At 40.0% G+C, this 19701-nt stretch overlaps 1 protein-coding gene across 4 annotated transcripts in view; it reads left to right on the top strand.

Moving 5' to 3' along the window:
• Positions 1-19701, top strand: part of skap1 (src kinase associated phosphoprotein 1) — a 53178-nt gene that overhangs the window by 24303 nt on the left and 9174 nt on the right. For all 4 annotated transcript variants that reach the window (XM_021323792.2, XM_036142176.1, XM_021323793.2 and 1 more), the window contains 7 exons: positions 3178-3258; positions 3363-3446; positions 3541-3665; positions 4455-4518; positions 10811-10978; positions 15203-15256; positions 15348-15457. In XM_021323792.2, coding sequence (XP_021179467.2) covers positions 3178-3258; positions 3363-3446; positions 3541-3665; positions 4455-4518; positions 10811-10978; positions 15203-15256; positions 15348-15457 — 686 coding nt within the window. The remainder of the gene's footprint in view (positions 1-3177; positions 3259-3362; positions 3447-3540; positions 3666-4454; positions 4519-10810; positions 10979-15202; positions 15257-15347; positions 15458-19701) is intronic.

The following is a 19701-nucleotide window of genomic DNA, read 5'->3' as shown; positions in this document are numbered from 1 at the left end:
GTAGATTAAAAAAAAAAAAAACAGTGAGGAATCGGATGCAGATAAAGGGAAAAACCTGCACTATTTTGCTTTTCTGTTTGATTTTATGAATGAGACTCAGGAACACCGGGGAGTTCCTGTGAGTCTGAAGTCAGGGGTTGTGTGTGTGTGTGTGTGTGTGTGTGTGTGTGTGTGTGTGTGTGTGTGGGGGGGGGGGGGGGGGGGGATTGCCCTTTGTTTAAACCAGATCTGCCAGTTGTGTGATGACATGTTTGGTTTCTCACAGCAGTTAAACAGACCTCTCCTGAGCGGGGAGAGGAGACTCAGGCAGTCCCCTTGTCATCCCTGGTCTGAATAGAGGTGTCACGCTGACTTATGTAAATGGTGTTTAAAGTGTTCCCCTGTTTCAAGGCTTAAAAAGGCACCTCTTGCTGTTCCCGTGTGGTTTTTCCCCCCGTGTTGACTAATAAATTCACGGGAAGCTCCGCTTTGATGGCACACAGAAACTCAGGGAAGATGGCTTTTATGCTGCCCAGGAGTCAAGTTCCTCTCCAAGGCCAGAAATGGGACCAAACATTGAGATAAGGCATCGGCCCATTACTGGTATCTAGACGACAAAGGGTTTTTCCAACAGTTACCACTAAAATTACTTTAAAAGGTTTAGAAAGGTCAGATAAGAGACTTTACGTTGTAGCTTTGAGGAACGTATGAATAGAAAATGCTTTGAATTATTTGTGATAAAGCTCGTTCCAGTGAAACAATGAAAAAAAAAGTTATTCTATTTGTAGCTTTGGAAAGGTTGGCTAATATTACTTTAGAGCAGAAATCCCCAAGAATATACTTAGCTTATTTGTTATTAATAATTAAAACAATTAAGTATTTCTGCATGTATGTTTATGTACGAAAGACTTCTAGTTATGGATTTATTTAGTTTATTCCTTTGTTTTTCCTATGAATGTCTGAAATGTTTTTCTGTCCATGTACAGCACTATATTGAAAAGTGCTATATAAATAAACTTATCTTAAAATTACTTTAAAGTCCTCTCAAAGTGATGCCAGAAAATGTGCTAAAGTGACCACTTTTCTATGGCTATAAGTAAGCAAAGTAGAGCAGGGTTCCCCCTCCCTCACCTGTTGGAGGTGATCATGTTATGCGTTTTGTTTTAAATGTTTTCTTTAAAGAATATCACCCATTGAAACCATAGTAGTTTTCCTCATCATACCAAGGAGATCTCATACGGCACATTCCTAATTCAGAATAACATGATACCATGATTATATGGAAAAAAGAATAATTTCAAAATGCTGACAATCATAGGATTCGATAATTTAGGTGTCACCACACAGTGATGTTTACATTGACAGAGAGTTTCTGTCTGTATGTTGGGTTGTCACGTGGAATAGACTTGAGCCCACTCTGCAATAACACTAAACGTTAAAAATGACTTTGTTTAAGAAAAGCAATTGAGAAAACATGTTACAACTGTATTCTCAACTCACTGATAATTCAGCTTGTAACAGTGTAACGTGATAAAACGGAGAAAACGGCAGCTAGCATTATGCTGCCGCTTCTGCGAACGTCTCCCTCAGTGCAACCAAGACCCGCGTTTACAGAAGATTTTTATTCTGAAGCCATATTCCTTCAGAAAATAAAATGTGTTATCTTAAAGGAGATAACTATAAGTTTAACTCCTCCTGGCCAGTAGGTGGAGCACACGCGCTCGCCTACTCTCGTTCCGACCGCCAGTTGTACTGTTTGCCAGCCGGTTGCCAGGTCTGCCAAATGCTGGAGTAATGGTACGTTAAATCTTTGCTAATGGTTAGCATTAACAAACATTTACCGTACCTGTCCAGAAGAAAAGTAGTGTGGCTTCTGAGCTTTTTTTACTTTCCTTAAGACGGCACCAAAGTTCTTGACAGATGTTCTTCCTCATTTTGCTTCTTTTTTGGTCCACTTGAATCTAAGAAATGTAACTCTGAGAAGAAACCATTTCTACTTCGATCTGGCAGCTACTGAGCTCCGTCTCACATGACTTCAACCTACGATATTCCTATTGGTCGACGTTAGCATCGGAGCTAGAACTAAATATTCATATAATTTGGTCTCGTAAAATGTATATATAAAAAATTATTACTATAGTATATATTTAATTTTCAGTAAAATTAATGTTATTATTCTGCACCACTCTACATGTTCTGTTTTGTTTTTGAAAAATAAATAATTTTGATGAAAAAGTTGTAGCTTTGACCTTTTAAGTGTCGTAAACCATGATGGTAAATTTCTAGTACAACTCTGCGTTGCATCAGTGAAGGCTGTCCTGGTAAGACAGACACATCAGTCTGTCCTTGGACTCTAAATGCGTGCTACTTTTTTTAAATGACAAAACGCAAATATTCTTAAATTTAGCCCATAAATTCAGGTTATTTTTTCATTGGATTTTTGGAATTTGATTTATTTACCCTGACCCTATGGTATCTGCACGTTCACAGTTTAAGGTGAAATAATGTATTAATAAAATTAAACAAATGAATATAGACAATAACTTGGCTATAATTGCTGGAAGACTTTTTAATAAGGATAAAAATGTGTTAGCAATAGAGACAAATAGTACACAAAATAATGTTGAAAGAAAATTGTGACATTTAAGGTTATTTTAGACTGAGAAATGCTAATGTAAACTTTAAACATCCTAAGAAAAAAAAAAGAAAAAAACTTGCAGTCCCTTATTCATTACCGATTCGTTGCACTAATTAACTTATGGCTTCTTGAGCTTTGCTGCTGTCCTATCATGTTTGCAGAGCGAGGAGTTGCTGGATCCCCACAGGAAGGTTGCTCTCATTAAATTGTTATGTGAGCAGATGAATGGACTGCAGCGCTCAGTGCTCACTGTAAATGTATTGATCCAAGTTTCCTGAAGCCTTGCGGGGGATGTATTTGATCCCCACGGTGGGGGAATATATATGCTGATGAGTGTACATGTGTTTCCTAAGCAGCAAAGGAGGTTTAAGTGCAGCTTATTTGGCGTCCGCTCAGAAACAGTTTATTGATTAACAAATTAGTCGACTGAGGGTTGCAATTTTTTGCACTTTGCAATCATTTTAAAACTCCTGATTTGACCAAAATGTATAGGGACTTGCAGATTTTTGTTCCTCTGGATTTTATTTGAGTGATTATTTTGGTTTTGCTTGTTCTGCCAGATTTAGGAGATATCCCCCCAGTTGGAGCCCAGGACCTGAGCAACATCCTAAAGCAAGGCTACCTGGAGAAGAAACGAAAGGGTATAATACACAACACGTTCTGTCACCTCAGCCATGCTGTGCAAGTTCACTTCCAATTACTCCCGCTCGTTATGAACCCTTTCTTCCTTCGCACCCGTCTTCAGATCACAGCTTCTTCGGACCAGAGTGGCAGAAGAGGTGGTGTGTCCTCAACAACTCTGTATTTTACTACTTTGGGAGTGAAAAAGGTTTGTTGGTATTAACAACAACGTAAATGCAGGAACCTTACAGCTGCACAACGTGAATCAGATAGCAGCCTGCCGTTTGTCCTCCTCCCTACAGATAAACAGCAGAAAGGTTCATTTTATATCGGCGACTACACCGTGCAGCTGGCGAGCAACCTGAGGAAAGACTCCAAAAAAAAATCCTGTTTTGAGTTCACCGCTCCCGGACGACGGGCCTTCCAGGTCGGTTCCTGTCGTTCACTGCGAAGCCGTCTCATTTTCAGCGCTAATGGCAGTTAATGTGATTGCAGCGCTTTGAGATAATTATACTCGCATCTGCAGATTCATTATACGAAAAACAGCTGGAGGAAGCTAGGAAGAATGTCAGACATTTTCACGTTATCTACCACCACGAGAACGAGGTGGCAGACGAGGTTTATGCCCCGTTATTGACGTCGTCTTGTTGTTTCCTTTTCTTCTGCAGAAGAGGTTTTATCGTCGGCTGTTTGTTTAGAAATATCAATAGTAGTGTAACATAATATTAGTATAATAAATGCAACTGTAATTTGAAGATATTTGCATGACAGGTAACTTAACAAAAATGCAACAATTGTAAAATCCTTACAGTTTTGATCCCCTCTGTAAATTTAGCTGTATTGATTTTTATTCAGGGGACATTTGAATATATATTATTTATTTATCATTATTTAAAAATACATTAATACTATGTATTTTGTGCCTTACAATTATTACAATTATTATTATTATTTAACTAAGAGTGTTTAATGAGAAAATGAGCACATTTGAAACAGTGATTTTTTTTTTCCTGTTTTAATTAAATTTAGTAAAAATTAATAGTAAACATTTTTATATCTTTTTAAATGTTTAAGCACATTAATATAAAACAATTTTGCCTTTAAAATAATTTTATTCAAATGTTGCACTAATATTTAGAGATCGGAACGTATCCTGATGATTATTGCAGCGTTTAATTGTTATTTAGAGGCCGTATTATTTCCATTCTCTGTGCAGTTCACAGCCAGCAGCCCTCAAGACGCCCGCGAGTGGGTGGACCAAATAAATTTTGTTCTGAAGGGTAAGCCATCGTCTCTTTGTGCGGTTTTCCTGTAGATTTGTCATCATGAGATGTCGCGTCGAACAGTTTTTTTTTATTTTTTATTCTACAACTTTTTTTCAGGTTGCAAAGCCTCGCAATGTAGGGAAATGTAATAATAATAATAACAACGATTAAATTTATTCAAGCTGACGTTTTAAAAGGTTGATAAGAAAATACATCCAAAGAAGTATAAATCTAACAAATTTTCCCCCATCTGAGTTGTTATTGTGTTTCCTCGGTGCAAAAAGGTCAGAGGTGCGCGGGAGCTCTTTATCATCTCTTAGTGAAAAGCAGCCGATCTGTCACTAACTACACAACCAGACATATAAGTCTCGAATCCTCTCATCCGACTTGTCGACCCAAAATGTGATGTGCGTCCACGTGTCCCTCTAGTTTTCCCTCCACCCCGTTCAGCTACGCCTCCCACTGCCCTCCTACCGAATTCCAGCTTACAGGAAATTGATTGGTAGATGTTCTGGTTATCCTCCAGTGACATTGATTTCTGCTTGGCTGCTGCTGGATGGCGGAGGACCTGATACCCCGTGTTGCAGCGGCCAGTCGCTTGCAATGAGACAGCTCCTCCATCTGACCGAGCGCCCGTGTCTCCAGCTCTCTAAAATGGGCTCGGGCTGGCCGTCTGTGTGCGGGAAGTAACAGACACTCTGCAGTTTGTCTTACGTCCCCCTACCCTAGTTTTGCTCCAAAATCTAGTCTGGTGCAGAATATAAGGATCGTTATTTATGATTCTAACTCGTGAATATTGCAGACCATTCTTGTCAAAATGTACTTTATTTTTTAAATTTTTTTTGTATTCAAAATTGGAATCCTTTTATGTGAAGCACCAAGGGGGCGGGGGGTATAAATGTGCTGGTCCCCCCTCTGATCTCCTCATAAATGTCAAAATCTACCATTTAATCGTCATGCGTCACTATTATTTCTGCCTTTTTTCATAAATCTCTTTAAAAAAATCTCAGACTTACTCAAAACTACCAAACATTCAGTCACTTTAAGGATTTAACCCATTAAATATCAGTTTAATTAAATCAGTAAATTAAACTTTTCTTTACAATGCACCTTTTTAACCAACCAAGTGTAGCACATAGTGTTTGACAGAGGTTGAAAAGGGACATAAAACCTCCAGACACACATTTAAATGATCAAACTATGTAAACTGACACATAATAAACACATAGTAATTGTTTAAAGCTGATAAGAGATGATGAAGAAGAAAGAGTAAAAGATGATTAATAAATAAATATATTAAATATAATTTCTAAAAACACTACATTTATGGTAACCTAAAACCATAAATAGTGAACAAAACAATATAAGGTGCAAAACCTAATGACAACAATGTAAATAAATACAAATATGATCAAAAACATGGGACAGTCATTACCAATGTTAACAATCACTTAAATTGTGCTATATTATTAATAACAAAAGCTGCTAAAATTAAAATAAATTATACCAGATAACAAGAAGCTCAGTTAGAAGCCAGCTTGAATAGATGCGTCTTTATCTTTTGTTTTAAAAACATCCAAACTCTGAGCTGCCCTCAGGCTTTCATGGAAGCTGCTCCAAATCTGAGGGCTGTCATAAGAAAATGATGTAGGAGAAAACCAAATCTGATAAACAGGGTGGGCTAAGACTATTTAAAGTTTTAAATACCAGCAAGTATATACCTTAAAAATTATTTACAGCGGATAAGTAGCCAATCCAGAGACTTTAAGATCGGTGTGATGTAAGCTTACTCTCTGGTCCTCGCTGTGCCAGATTTATATTTACTGTTTCTGTCCTTATGAACGGTGTCTTGGGACAGAAGCAGACATGTGTGCTCTGTATTAGGTAATTCATTCCCTTTTTTGTTACAGTTCATGCACAGTGTGAGTGTTATTTACCAAACATGAAGAGCAGGTGAAGTCTGAAAGCATGTAAATTTTCACAGTCATGTGCATATCTCAATATAAACACGTGGGGAACGGCTGAAAAGTGGCTCCAGGAACACTTCTCCTCTATAGACTCTTCTATTAGTTGCTGAATACCGGCAGATTTTACCATTTTTATTAGTATGAAACATTTATTTATCTAAGTATGCTTTCTTTTTTTGTTTTTCATACCACTTTTTGATTGACCCCTTCTTCAGGTGATACTAGAAAATATCTTGGAAAACAATTAGGAATTGCAGCTTTGTAAATAATTGATAGAGAAATGCCTTCCTCAACAGATCAAATCAGCTGATTTTTGATATAAAGATGCTTTAAAACATTAATTTACAGGTTTTTTTTATCTTGAGGAGGATCAAGTTTTCATCATTGCATCATACTTTAAAAATATTCTTCCTTTGGTTTTGTTGAAAAAACAATACGGCAAGCGTTCATCCTGATTTTATGTACTCAGTCCTTTTTGAGGCTGAAGAGAATTTTGCAAAAGTAAGAAATGTTACTGCTATTTTTCCGACATAATCAAATAGTATTAGTGATTTGTAAGCAGTTCAGTTTCAGTACATAGCTGTGCATTTTGTAAAAAGTACATTAAAATGGTGAACTGCCAAAAACACGGCAAGCCAACTCCTTGTTAGTTACTTTAAAATGTAACTAAACCTGATGTAAAATCATAACCCCGCCCCAAGAAAAATTTTAAATAGCCACCAAAGTGGGCAGGGGATGAACGGAAGGGGGATTATGCGGGGGTGCTTACGTGACATTGAATTTGATTTGACTAAATAACCTAAGTACTTAAATTAAAATGCTATGCTGACTATTGCGTAATAAAATGCTCACATGTAAAACGCTATTGTTCGCTATGCTCCCAATTCCAACTCCTGACCCCCTACGGTGACGTGCTTCTGAGTGAGATGTTTTTTTTGGTGCGTTGTTTGTACTTCGAAATTGGAATGTCACAAAGAACTGTTTTTTTTTTTTTATTGATATAGTTGTAAAAGTGGCCGTAGCGGCCATATATGAACAATGGAGAATACAAACGTCTAGAAGCAGGAAACGGGAACGTTATTACCTTTGAAAGTATTTGGTATTCCAACTTCTTAGTTCCAAGTTCTGATGTAAATCGAATGCACCATTATTCCCCATCGCAGGGCTGTGACGTATATATGTACTGTTTTAACCAATAGCAACATTCAACAGAGGTTGCAGAGGTTAGCACAAAGACGGTTTTAGGCCAGCTATTGCAGAATTAAACAAGTTTACATGAAAATGTCAAACTTTGCACGGTAACATAAAGATAGCAACTTAATGACCCTATTTCTACAGTTTACTTGCAAAAAAAGCTGATTTGGGTTTTAGTTACTCTTAAAAAACAGCACAACTAACCACAGTGATGACCAAACATATACCAGCTGTAAAACGTAAATACAAAAAGACACCAGATTTTATAAAACATACGAAATTCTTTTATAATCCCACAACAGGGAAATTCGAGCGTGACAGACAGATTACACACCAAGTAACAAGCTAATCCAATCTTCTTCAAGGCTCTATAAGCATTGGCTGCATGGAGTGGGAGTCCTGTCTTTTAAGGGGAATATAAATCTGGCAGTCATCAGCATAAAAATGAAAGGCGCATTTGCGCTTCCCTAAAAATGAAGCGAAAGGGAAGCAGATGCATTGAAAAAAGCAGAGGCCCCAGAAATGGGCTCTGTGGGACCCCACAGGGGAGAGAGGAAGGTTTAAAATTGCCTAGGCTGACACAGAATGTCCTTTCTGTCAGGTAGGACCTGAACCCGTCGAGGGCAACGCTTGAGATGCTCTAAATAAAATTCTAAAATGTTGTGGTTCACAGTATGAAAGGCTGCTGTTAGGTTCAACAAAACTAGGATCACACAATTTCTAGAGTCTGCAGCTAAAAGAATAGCACTAAAAACCCTGGCAGTGCAGATTAGGTGCTGTGATGTGAATTAAAACCCAACTGAGAGACGTAAGGAATGTTATGTACCATTAAAAAAAATCCATCAATTGTATATGGGCAATTTTATCCAGTATCTTTGTAAGTAAAGACAGCTTGGGGATTGGTCTAAAATTCGAGTACCGTACAGCTGGATCCAGGCTTGGGTTTTTAATCAAAGGCTGCAGTATGGCATGTGTTCAGTCATTTGGAGTAACACCCAAGGACAGACTACTGTTAATGACAGCAAGAACAGAGCAGCCCCAAAGTAGAAATTGCCTCTTTAAATAACCTAGGAGGGAGTGCATCCATAGGATTCAATTCAATTCAATTCAATTCAATTCAATTCAATTCAATTCAATTTTATTTATATAGCGCCAAATCATGAAACATGTCATCTCAAGGCACTTTACAAAGTCAAGTTCAATCATATTATACAGATTGGGTCAGATTATACAGATTGGTCAAAAATTTCCTATATAAGGAAACCAGTTGATTGCATCAAAGTCCCGACAAGCAGCATTCACTCCTGGGGAACCGTAGAGCCACAGGAAGAGTCATCTGCATTGTACATGGCTTTCCTGCAATCCCTATCCCCATAGGAGAACCTAAAAAATCTTATTTAAGCAGATAAAAGTCACCGGCTCGAACTGGTGAAGAGCAGCAGAGCAGGAAAGTAAGACTTGTGGGTTAAAGGCAGGTCGATACCTGAGCCTGAACATTTGCCTCTTTATCCACAAAAAAGATCAGAAACCCTTGCCTTGAAGACAGGTTCAGTGCCATAATTAATGATATGACATAAATACAAATCCCTTGACAAAAAATCAGACCACACAAATGCAAAACAGTGACAATGCCTCATGATCTACAAGTTACACAAAAGACAACTAAACAAACCATTTTCTCAGTATGAAAGCGCACATTGGGGCTGAGCAACCAAACAGAGTGACGTCCAGTGACTGGAGGAGCAGCCACGTCTTGTTTTTAGGTTTAAAATAAACGCTGATGTTCAGGCTGACTTCATGCTATAAGTCCCGTTTCTTTATCTCCTGACATATATTCAGTTGATTAAGCCAACATCTGAAACTGAAAACTGGAGAAGTCTTTCTAACAGTGTTGTCACGCTTCCTCTGCGGGTAAACAATCTGCGTGCTGCAGAATATTCACCATGGCCAGGTAAGGGTGTGAGCGAAGGTGCTAAGACAAACTGAGCGCACAGCAAATGAGATGCAGATGGCCAAGGGTTGCTATGGGAATTTATATCCAAATATTTACAATATGGTAATTGCATGTGGAATAAAACATGATACATTGAATATATATGTTATATCACGCCGCCCTAGCGCCATATGTCTTATTGAGGTCATGCTGACTTAAAATAGCCTGCTAACTATGACCAGCATGTTTCTAAAGCTAAAAACCTGCCAGTTTGCAGAGGGAGATAATTTATCAGCAACTTTTAACTTGCTCCTAATATTAGTCTAAAACAGGGGTGTCAAACTCATTTCGGTTTAGGGGCCGCATACAGCTTAATCTGATCTCAAGAGGGCCACACGAGTTAACTCATTGCAAGACTAAATAGAACTAATAAATGTGGACTTGTTGTTGATTTTTTTATTAAGTTAATTTCACTTTTACACAATATATTATGAATAACCTCAGTGTTTTTAAGAAAAGTATGTGCAATTTCAACAATACTTTTACTCAGTTAAACATTTACTTGTGCATTATGCATAAGAACTGATCACAGTGATTATACAATGTTGAAAAACATTTATTCACATTTTTTGGAACATAAAAACACTGTCCTACATGACAAAATACATCAAACAGATAAAAGTTAAGAAATGATTTGAATTTTTCCACACCTGAAGCTTAATCTGCTAATTAAAACACAGCGCCCCTCGTGGACAATATAGGAACTGCATATTTTCAATTAAACAAAGTACATGTTTTTTTCAATAATTGTTTTATCATTCTCTTCCTTTTATCTTGTCCACTTGTGAAAGTCAAATCTGATGAGCTCTTTGTGGCATCTTATTGCCACATTGCCAGACAGGACACTGGAAAAAAAAAAAAATATATATATATAAATATGCATTAATAATGATAATGCATTTAGCCACAGGGCCGGATTAAATTGTTCGGCGGGCCGGATCCGGCCCGCGGGCCGTATGTTTGACACCCCTGGTCTAAAAGGAGCAGAACAGCAAAAGGTATAATATTCTGAGCAGTAGAAGTCTCAGTATCAAAATTTAAATAACAGTAAGAATATGTTTTTGTCCAGCAGCAGCAGCAGCAGCAGAAAAAGGCATGTTTCGTCTAATTAAATGAAACAAGCAGGATCACAATGTTTCTCCTTTCCTCATAGATCTCAGCTCCAACGTGATCCCCGTGGATGACGATGAGTATGAGGAGGAGTACGACGACATCGAGGGCTTGGCCAGCCCGCCACCTCCAACCCAAGCCCTGCTGGCCAGAAGGCAAGAGACTCAGGAGCAGGAAGAGGATGACGAGGACATCTACGAGAAGCTGCCAAGTATGAAAATGTGGTGCACAGAAGTGCACAAACACGTTAAAACTGTTGCATGAGAAACCTTTTTGGTCTTACTTGACTTTTCAGTTTGGGCCACAGGAGTTTTGTTTGCGTTTCCTCTCAGTCACTCCACACAGCACAATGCTGCCTAATCAGAAATTGTTGCAAAAGTTGTGTACAGACATCATACCGAATATCTCCTTCAACCTAGAAGGTATGCCGTACTTGGTCACCCGATAAAATAATTACATTTGGATATTTTAATCACTCATGTGGCCTCAGGGCAAAGGGAAAGCATCTTAATTGTTATTTTCAGATGTGCTCAAAATGTCATGGCTTAATAAGTGTTTAGGGGCTCGTCTCCTTATCAAATTAACTTAAGGAGGTCAGTTGGAAACTGTATTTAATTTTTATATTTATTTGCCAATCTTTCTTGGACTTTAAAAATCAAACAAACACAGAGCTTATCGTTTCTAAAACAAAATGTCACAATTTGTTTGCTAATTTGTTGTAAAACGTTGTTGAACCTCCACATACTGGATATGTCACTTGAGCCGTTTCTCAATATGCGTACTTGAGCGTTCCCGTGTGCTCGTGTCACATCATCAGCATCAGCCTCAGCACTCTTCCAATTGCCAAGAACATCAAGAACGGACCAAATCCCCGGATGTTGTTCTCGTCCCGCTCCTCTTTATCGAGCACGCATCAGAGCAGACTTGTGCGTTCTTCAGACTGACCGTTTTCCCAGAATGCACCACTGTGTAATTTTTTTTGGCTTTTTTTTTATATATTAAAAATATTGTTTTAAATTTTTTTTTTCAATAAAATATGGTGTAGTGTATAAATAGTTTTGTATGTTTAAAAAAAGCTAAAGAACTTAAATTATAATTTATTTAGCACAAAATATTACCTCTCACCTTCAACAATGAATACATTATTCATACAATCCTTTTATTTTATGATCAATATGAGTAATAATTTATTATAATCTAAAGACTACTAATAACAGGAGGTGAAATGCAGGTCCAGAGAGCTGTGCTGACGTCACGAGTACACAGAGATGCGCTTCTGCGTGCTCCCGTTCTCCCCAAGTCCGTACTTCCTGTGTTCTTGCCAAGAACGGACCGTACTCGCATTCTTGAGAATTGAGAAACGGTCTTGGAGATGTTTCTGGATTGTGTTTGCTAGTATTTGTTTTTTTCTTTGTATCTGTGACATTTCAGTCACGTTTACTGCAAAACATGCATGTAGAAGCCCCCCGCAGCAGGAAAGCTCCCTCTGTCTGATCTCCTGCATGTTCTCCTTCGTCTGAGTTGTCGTTTTCTTGAAGGAAAGAGTTTGTTACAATGAAAATCCATTTGAATATATCAAATGCACAGTGAAACTGACGTGTCGCATGTGTTTGCTAATACTCGAACTGCTAGAGTCAGTCCTTATGACCCTGTCTTCGCAGCAGTAGCCTGGATGTTCGCTACGCACAAATAATTGTTTTTATAGTGCACCTTTTAAAATCTCTGCGTTTCATTTGTCCCTCATTTCTGATTTATTACTACATACCCTTCAGCTAAATAAAAAACTGTTCTTGAGTAGTAAATATAATATATAATCCACATTATTATCCACACATAAGGTTGATATATGTAGTCCATGCATGTGTGACTGAATTTATCATCAGTGATATTACATCAGTATATTTTAGGACATATTTAACAACTAATTCGTGCTGTCCATCAGATCAGGCTTAGGCCTGCATCACAGTTCATCCAGTTATCGTTTATTTACGTGCTTTATGATAGGAACCTGACTGAAATCCACTTAAAGAGAGCAGAAGTTAGTGGGTAAGTGAGGCGCCTCAGGTGCCCTCTTATCGCCACCCAAACTGATCTCCTGTTTAAAATCAACACTAACAAGCTCGCCTGTGCTGCTGCGGTTGCTGCAGGGCTGCACAGGGCAGGAGAAGATGTGAAATCCTTCTCCTCCTTATCTCCTAGCTGTTTGGAAATGCTCTGTCATAGAATGTCCAATTAGCTAATGTTGCCTGGCAACAAATAGCCTCCAGTTCAATTCGCCAAGCAGAGTTTTGGGCTAGAATTGCCTAGCAACAGCAATTTTGCAAAAAAGGGACGTAAAAACACGGCATCTCCGAAGCCTTAAATTAGTTATTAAGGCTTGTGTTTAACAGAAGTTTGATTGTGAGACCCGAAAGGTTGTGTGCGGCTTCATTCTGGCTGGGAGGGGCGGGGGGGGGGGGGGGGGGGCTACAAGATCCCAGGAAGGACAAAAGAGGCGATCTGATCTTCCTCGCAACATCGTCCATCACTGTTCCTATTAAATAAGATACATCAAGATTCTGTTTCACTCAGTGAGTACATTACCTTTGCCAAAATCGCTGGTGAAAGGGAAATCAGTCTTCAAACTGTCACGCCGCCGTTCAAAGCCATCTGGGAAGAGGTAGAGACCCTGACCACAGATGGCATATCGAATGACGAGCTCTTTCGTTCACTTTCTCACCCCCAAAAGCTTATCAATCACCCCGCTCCACTCTCTGCTCACCAACAGCTTTTACACAGTGATTATAGGCCGGTAAATTATTAAAATCTCCACTAATCAGGGCTGCTGAGGAGGCGAGACGATTTTAATAGAAATGTTCCTTTGCCAAATCAGGAGACATCAGCACCAGTGTACACATTTACAAAGCAAGGGTCGCCATTCATGTTCTCTTCCTTGGAGCTGTTGACATTGAATATCTAGAAAAATTAAAAAGAAGAAAGAAAAAAAAAAATCTCCACAATTGTATCCTTCAGGAAGATTGCAGGTCCACGTCGCCATCGGCTTCCAGTGCTGATGACTGATTTTATTGACTGGAAAATTAAATCACTTTAATGTGGAAAGCATCAGGCCGTAGCAGCGGCTGCTCGGTGGCATGATGCTCCTCTTCCTGCCACTTGAGGACTGCTGAACAAATGTTTAGGAGCAAAGCAAACCAAATTAAAACGACTCCTCTGGGGGGGAAGAAAAAGAAGATGGGGACTTTCTGCATTCAGAGACATAAACTGAAATTTCTCTCTATATATATATGTGTGTGTGTGTGTGTGTGTGTGTGTGTTTGATCTGTGCTTCTCTTCCTGGAACGGAGAGGCGCGGGGCGTGCTGGAAGGTGGATAGTGTTGCTGCGTTGTGGCATCGCTGTCAGCCCTCTTCTGGACACGATGAATGTGGGAGACGGGGGCAGGCGGATCACCGTGTCACAGAGCAGACCACCGGGTGCCACGCCCCACCGTCAAAGAAACATCCGCCTCTGCGGGACTTAGAACTCGGCTTCGGCCCCTTTGACTTTCTCGCATACACGCCGATCCTGAAAAAGGACCTCAGTCTGGAAAAAAAAGTCTCATCAGAAGATTCGTTCTGATTTGCTGAAGACTTTTTTTTTAATCAGCATTTTGTCTCTTCTGTGTTTTGTAATTATCCACCAGAAAGATCAGTTGTATGCGTAATCATCATAATCATAGCAGTCTAATAGACCTAATTATCGTTGTTTATGTTTCAGCTGTGGTTTTCTACCCTTTTGGAGTTTTCCATCCCTCACGCTTGTTGTGATTCTGTCTAAAAGACACAAGAGACAAGCATTTCCTTTTTTTTGTTCTTTAGTAATCATTTCCCATAAATATGTTTTGCAATGAATGGCAGTTAGTAGATTCTCTAATAAATTACTGCGCCACTTTTAGAGTCTAATACTTTATTTACTGGCATAAAATTAATAAGACAATCAAATCAATAAACGAAACGGCGAATGAATACGGCTGCACTGCTCTGACCTTTCCTGGCCGATACAAGATCTCTTGCTCTGAGGTCCAATCGGCTTCTTGAATCCCTCGTTCTTTGACATAGACTTATTCCCATAATGCATTTTCGCATTAATCTTTAATTTTAGATGATTTTTACTAAACCTCGAAGGTGCATCAAAGTACCAGCTGCTGATCCGTGTTCTAGACCAAAGAACTGTGTGAGCTTTTTGTTTCTTTCTGCATGTAATGAATGGGTAAAATTAATTTTGATGTTTTATCAACTTTATTTGATCTAAGTGTTGGGGAGGGAGGTTTAGAATTTAAAAAAAAAAATCTATATAATTTTATTTACCCTAAAATGATGCTTTTTTCCTCTCCATCTATGTGAAATATTTACTACTTATAAATGTCACACAGTAATCGCTTCATTTTGTGGGTTTAGGTGAAGAGTTTGAAGTCGAAGAGGATGAGACTGCAGAGAAGAACAGCCAATCAGGTCAGAACCTCCTTTCTTACCATTTCCAAATTAGTTACACAAAACAAACCTAATTTGTCTCTGGTTAATGAATCTGTGCATCTTCTTTTAGCCCCGTCGTCAGAATACGCTAACTACTACCAGGGTTTGTGGGACTGCCAGGCCGACGAGGGGGATGAGCTGGACTTTAAGAGAGGAGATCTCATCTACATCATCAGCAAGGTAGGTAAAAAAATAAAAAAATAAAAAATACGGGCCAAGAGGTTATTTGAACGTCTCTGCTTTCTGGGCTTTATGCTCCGGAGTTATTGTCCGTCTGATGGCAGCCGCTCTTTGTTTCTAATTAAAGGAATCTCCCGGTTGCTCTCACTGACTTGTTGATCAGCGATCCCAAATGAGATGGCGACGTGTAAAAAGCGTAATTATTTAAGAGTTAAACACCATCAGCTCTGGTGATCGCCTGGTAAACACGCTGATATCCCCAACATCTAAATTCCCCCCCGTTAGCGAGAGCCCGCGTCTCGGCGCAGCACAGAGGCGCCGACAGCTGCATTGTCTATTCCCGGGCCGCCGGGGTGAAGTGCCATTCGGATGCTGCGTAATGGTGCTGTTGTTCATTACGGAGCCTCTATCGCAGGGGTTAATTGAGCAGGCAGCCGTGCGAGGCTCTTCCTTTCTGTTTGACGTAAACTGCAGGTGAAAGCAATCCTGCATCTCAGCTCTTTTCTCTCCAATCTGTTTCCTCGTGTTTTATGGCCGGTTCGCAGCTACATGCAGAGTATCTACCAGTGAAAAGACAGCCTACTGGAAATCAATGGCTTGTAATTTGGGCACTTCTCCGCTGCCGAGTGGGACTTGTTCCCAGACTGTAGCGATTGGTCGATTTCAAATTGAATCCTCATGCTCTGTGTTTAGGCCAAATTATGGGAAGAAGTGAGGCAAAATGAAGGAAGAAGCTTATTTGTTTGTAATTATGCAATTATTGCTACAGAGAAGTTTAATCATTTAGAGCTGAATAGAAGAGGGGAAATGTCTTACATTTGTTGTTTTATAAAGACTGACAGAGCAAAGCTCCTTCAAACTTTTTCACATTCTGCCAGGTTGCAGCCTCAGATTTCAATTCTTTCCCCTGGGATGGGACATGTTTCCCGATTCTTCTCTGCAAAACCAGATCAGGCTGAGTCAGGCCGGATGGAGAGCGTCTATGAACAGCAATTTTCTAGTCTGGACAGAGATTTTAGTTTTTATCTGTCTGTGCTTTTTCTAAACCGGTCCGTAGTTGTTCTGGTTCTGTGTTTAGGGTCGTTATTCTCCTTGAAGGTGAACCTCCACACCGATCTCAGGTCTTTTACAGCCTCTAAAAGGTTTATCCCTACAGCATTCTTCTCCCACCGACACGTTTCAGACTTTTATTTCTGCATTTTTATTTTAGTCTTTTACCCCCTTTTCTTCCACTTTACAAAGACTACTGACTGTCTTCCTTTGGTTGATGCTGCTTATCCATCTGCTCTCAGGTCCATCGCTAACTGTAAAGCTCTGACACGTCACCGTGAGTTATACTCTGGTGTGGGCTGGCCGGCTCTGGCCACTAGGAACAGGCATTGGCTGGTTTACTGCCTCCATACACGTGTAACCTAATTGCACACTAAAGCGTCTGACTTTCTGTTGCTTTCAGTTTCCCTCTGCTGAAATGGGTGAAAAGGCTTTTGTTCATTCTGCACCATTTGCTTTGAATATGTTGCAGAACGAGTGGAAACCAAGAGAGTGGATATCTTTGAGAGCTTTTAAATTGATACCCAGGAGATTTGAGCTTAATTCTGTTATATAGATGTTTTCTTAGTTTTGTCTTTTTAAATGTATTTCATCTTCCTCTGATTTTAACAAATCTTACCAATTTTTGTGAGCGTGTAAGGTAATTGTACTGCTGCTGCCTATCTTGACCAGGACTCCCTGGAAAAAAAGAGGTCTTCCTGCTAAAATAAAGGTTTAATGAGATAATTATAATAAAAAAGGAATATGAGCTACATCTCATAACACCCTGCTGGAAAGTCTGTGGTTTTAACGTGATAGAAAGGTGTAGAAAAGTCCTAAGGGTGTGAATACTTTTGCCAAAACATTCCTCTTGGCAGTGCCCTGAATGACGAGAAGCCGGTCTTCTCCATCTGTGCGTGCGCCGGGCGATTTGGGGGAAAAATGTCATGGCAGACGGCTTCATTTTTCACGTAGTGATGGCAAAAGCAGGAGGACTGGAAGGCAACAAAGGGGAGCTGGCTTTGCGGTACACAGCCTGAGCTCTGCTCCCTGGACTATATTTCACCGTGCAGATCTTATTACTGCTTCACTGAGGAGCTTAAAAGAAAGCTACGGCATCCAAGTTGGGAGGAAGAGCGGCTTGTTTTATCTCCTAATCCTAATGACACGGATTACTCTTGTTTTGTCAAGCTGGAAGATAAAGTCATAACGTGGTTACAAGCTACAGCCCCCCTGAATGTCTTCTAATAGATTTAAAGTGTGGTTGTAAATTATTTAGATGAGATCTTCGGATGCTCGGCGCTCCCGGAGAACGCGGCCCAGCCCGTGTCGCGTTTTGCGCCCTAATAGCGCGCCGTTGCCCTCATGAATTGTATTATTTGGATAACTGCCTGTTTATTTTAATGAGGCCTCGGGGAGGGCTTCCCCGCATCTCCACACAGACCCTCGCTGTTGTCGGGTTTTACAGGGGAGCCATTCCTGGGATCCCCTGACCTCGCTGAGTGAAATACGGGCCCTTGGCTAGAACTCAAGCCTGTCGCTTAACCTGTGGGGGGGGGGGGGACCCAGACACATGAAATGGCCGTAATAAAACCAGGGCCCATAAATTCTATTGGAGGGTGGGAGGCCTGCTTGTCTCTGCTGTTATGTCAACACTGACCATAATTACAGGGTAATAAGGACACGCTCTAAGTGCTAAATCAATGGTGCTAACAAACTGTTATTTTTAAAGCTAGCATGTGATTGACTGCTGAAGTGCAGAATGGGATAGCCACAGGCGGGGTGTCATATGGCTGTGAACTGAGGAGGACATGCCGACTGTATAAAAGGCCCTCATCCATCATTATTGATCCCTCGCTTACTGTAAAGTGGGGGGCATTGTTACTGTATTCTGTTTTTTTTTTCTTCTCTCCTGTGTGTTGCCGCGTGCGTGCACGTATTTGTGCATCGCTGACAAAGTAAATAAATTAGGAACCTCACAACTCATATGAATCCCATTAGTTCGAGGGAATTAATCTCGTCGCGTGAGTCTCCCAGTGATGTCGAACGTGCCTTCTGCACAGCCTGATGGGGATGTTGAGCCTGCTGATACATGAGGTACCAACGCACCGTAAAATCCATCTTCTCTTTTTCTTTTCTTGCAGCATTTCACTTTCTTAAAGCTCGCCTTTTTCTAATGGGTTTCCTGCTGAAGCTAGTTTTTACACATGAAGTTAACCTGCATCTAAGGGAGGGTGGTTTAATATTATTAAAACATTTTGATGATCTCCCAAAACTAGGAGAATATAATATATATTAGATTAAAAATCCTTCGGTGATTTACGCTTTTGCTGATGTTTCTTCTTTTCCTTTAGATTCATGAGCTAGGGTCGCCAGAACAATAGTACACTCTTCTCAGGTGTTCTACATTTAGGTTAAATGATAATTTTTTACAGTTTCAGACGAGGCACACTAAAAGTCTTAACATGGATAAGTTGGTACATTTCCAAACAGATGAAAATCTGCCCAGAAATATTCTTTAGCTTAAATAAGTGGTGTCCAAATGTTTTGACTCGTGGACCAAATTCAAAAGTCAGTCAGGAGGTCAAATGTCCTCATGGGCCCAGAAAATACAATATAAATAACAAAAAAAGAAAGGCATTCATTTTGAAAATTATTTTAGGCTGCAGTCTATTCCCAGCAATTTGAACAGGATTCGGGTCACTCTTTCTTTGAAAATGCTAGCTATATTTAGCCAAGCTTAGTAAATTCAATAACAGCAGATTTGGGTTCAGCAAGGTCTGCTTTTGAGTAACAAAGTCACAGTACAGATGTGGTCCTCTTCCATCCATCCATCCATCGTCTACACACTTAGCTGTGCAGGGCGTGGGTCCCATCCCCAGCGCCCAGTTGGCGAGAGGCGGGGTCCACCCCGGACAGGTCGCCAGTCCATCTCAGAGAAACTCAAGAGACTCACTCCTAAGAGCATTACAGAGAGACCAATTAAGTCATGTTTTTGGACAATGAGAGGAAGCTGGAGTACCTGGAAAAAACCCATGCATGCACTGGGAGAACATGCAAACTCCACAGAGAAAGAACCCAGAACCATTTTGCTGCAAAGCAACAGCGCTACCAACTGCACCACTGTGTATGCGGTCGTCTTTACTATGAGAGTAAAAAGCATGCAGAAAGTCTTGGTTATTAGAAGACATATGCTGCTGTTGGACCCAACATTT

Source organism: Fundulus heteroclitus, chromosome 10, assembly GCF_011125445.2.
Source record: "Fundulus heteroclitus isolate FHET01 chromosome 10, MU-UCD_Fhet_4.1, whole genome shotgun sequence".
Classification (NCBI taxonomy): domain Eukaryota; kingdom Metazoa; phylum Chordata; class Actinopteri; order Cyprinodontiformes; family Fundulidae; genus Fundulus; species Fundulus heteroclitus.
This window is presented reverse-complemented; position numbering and strand designations above follow the sequence as displayed.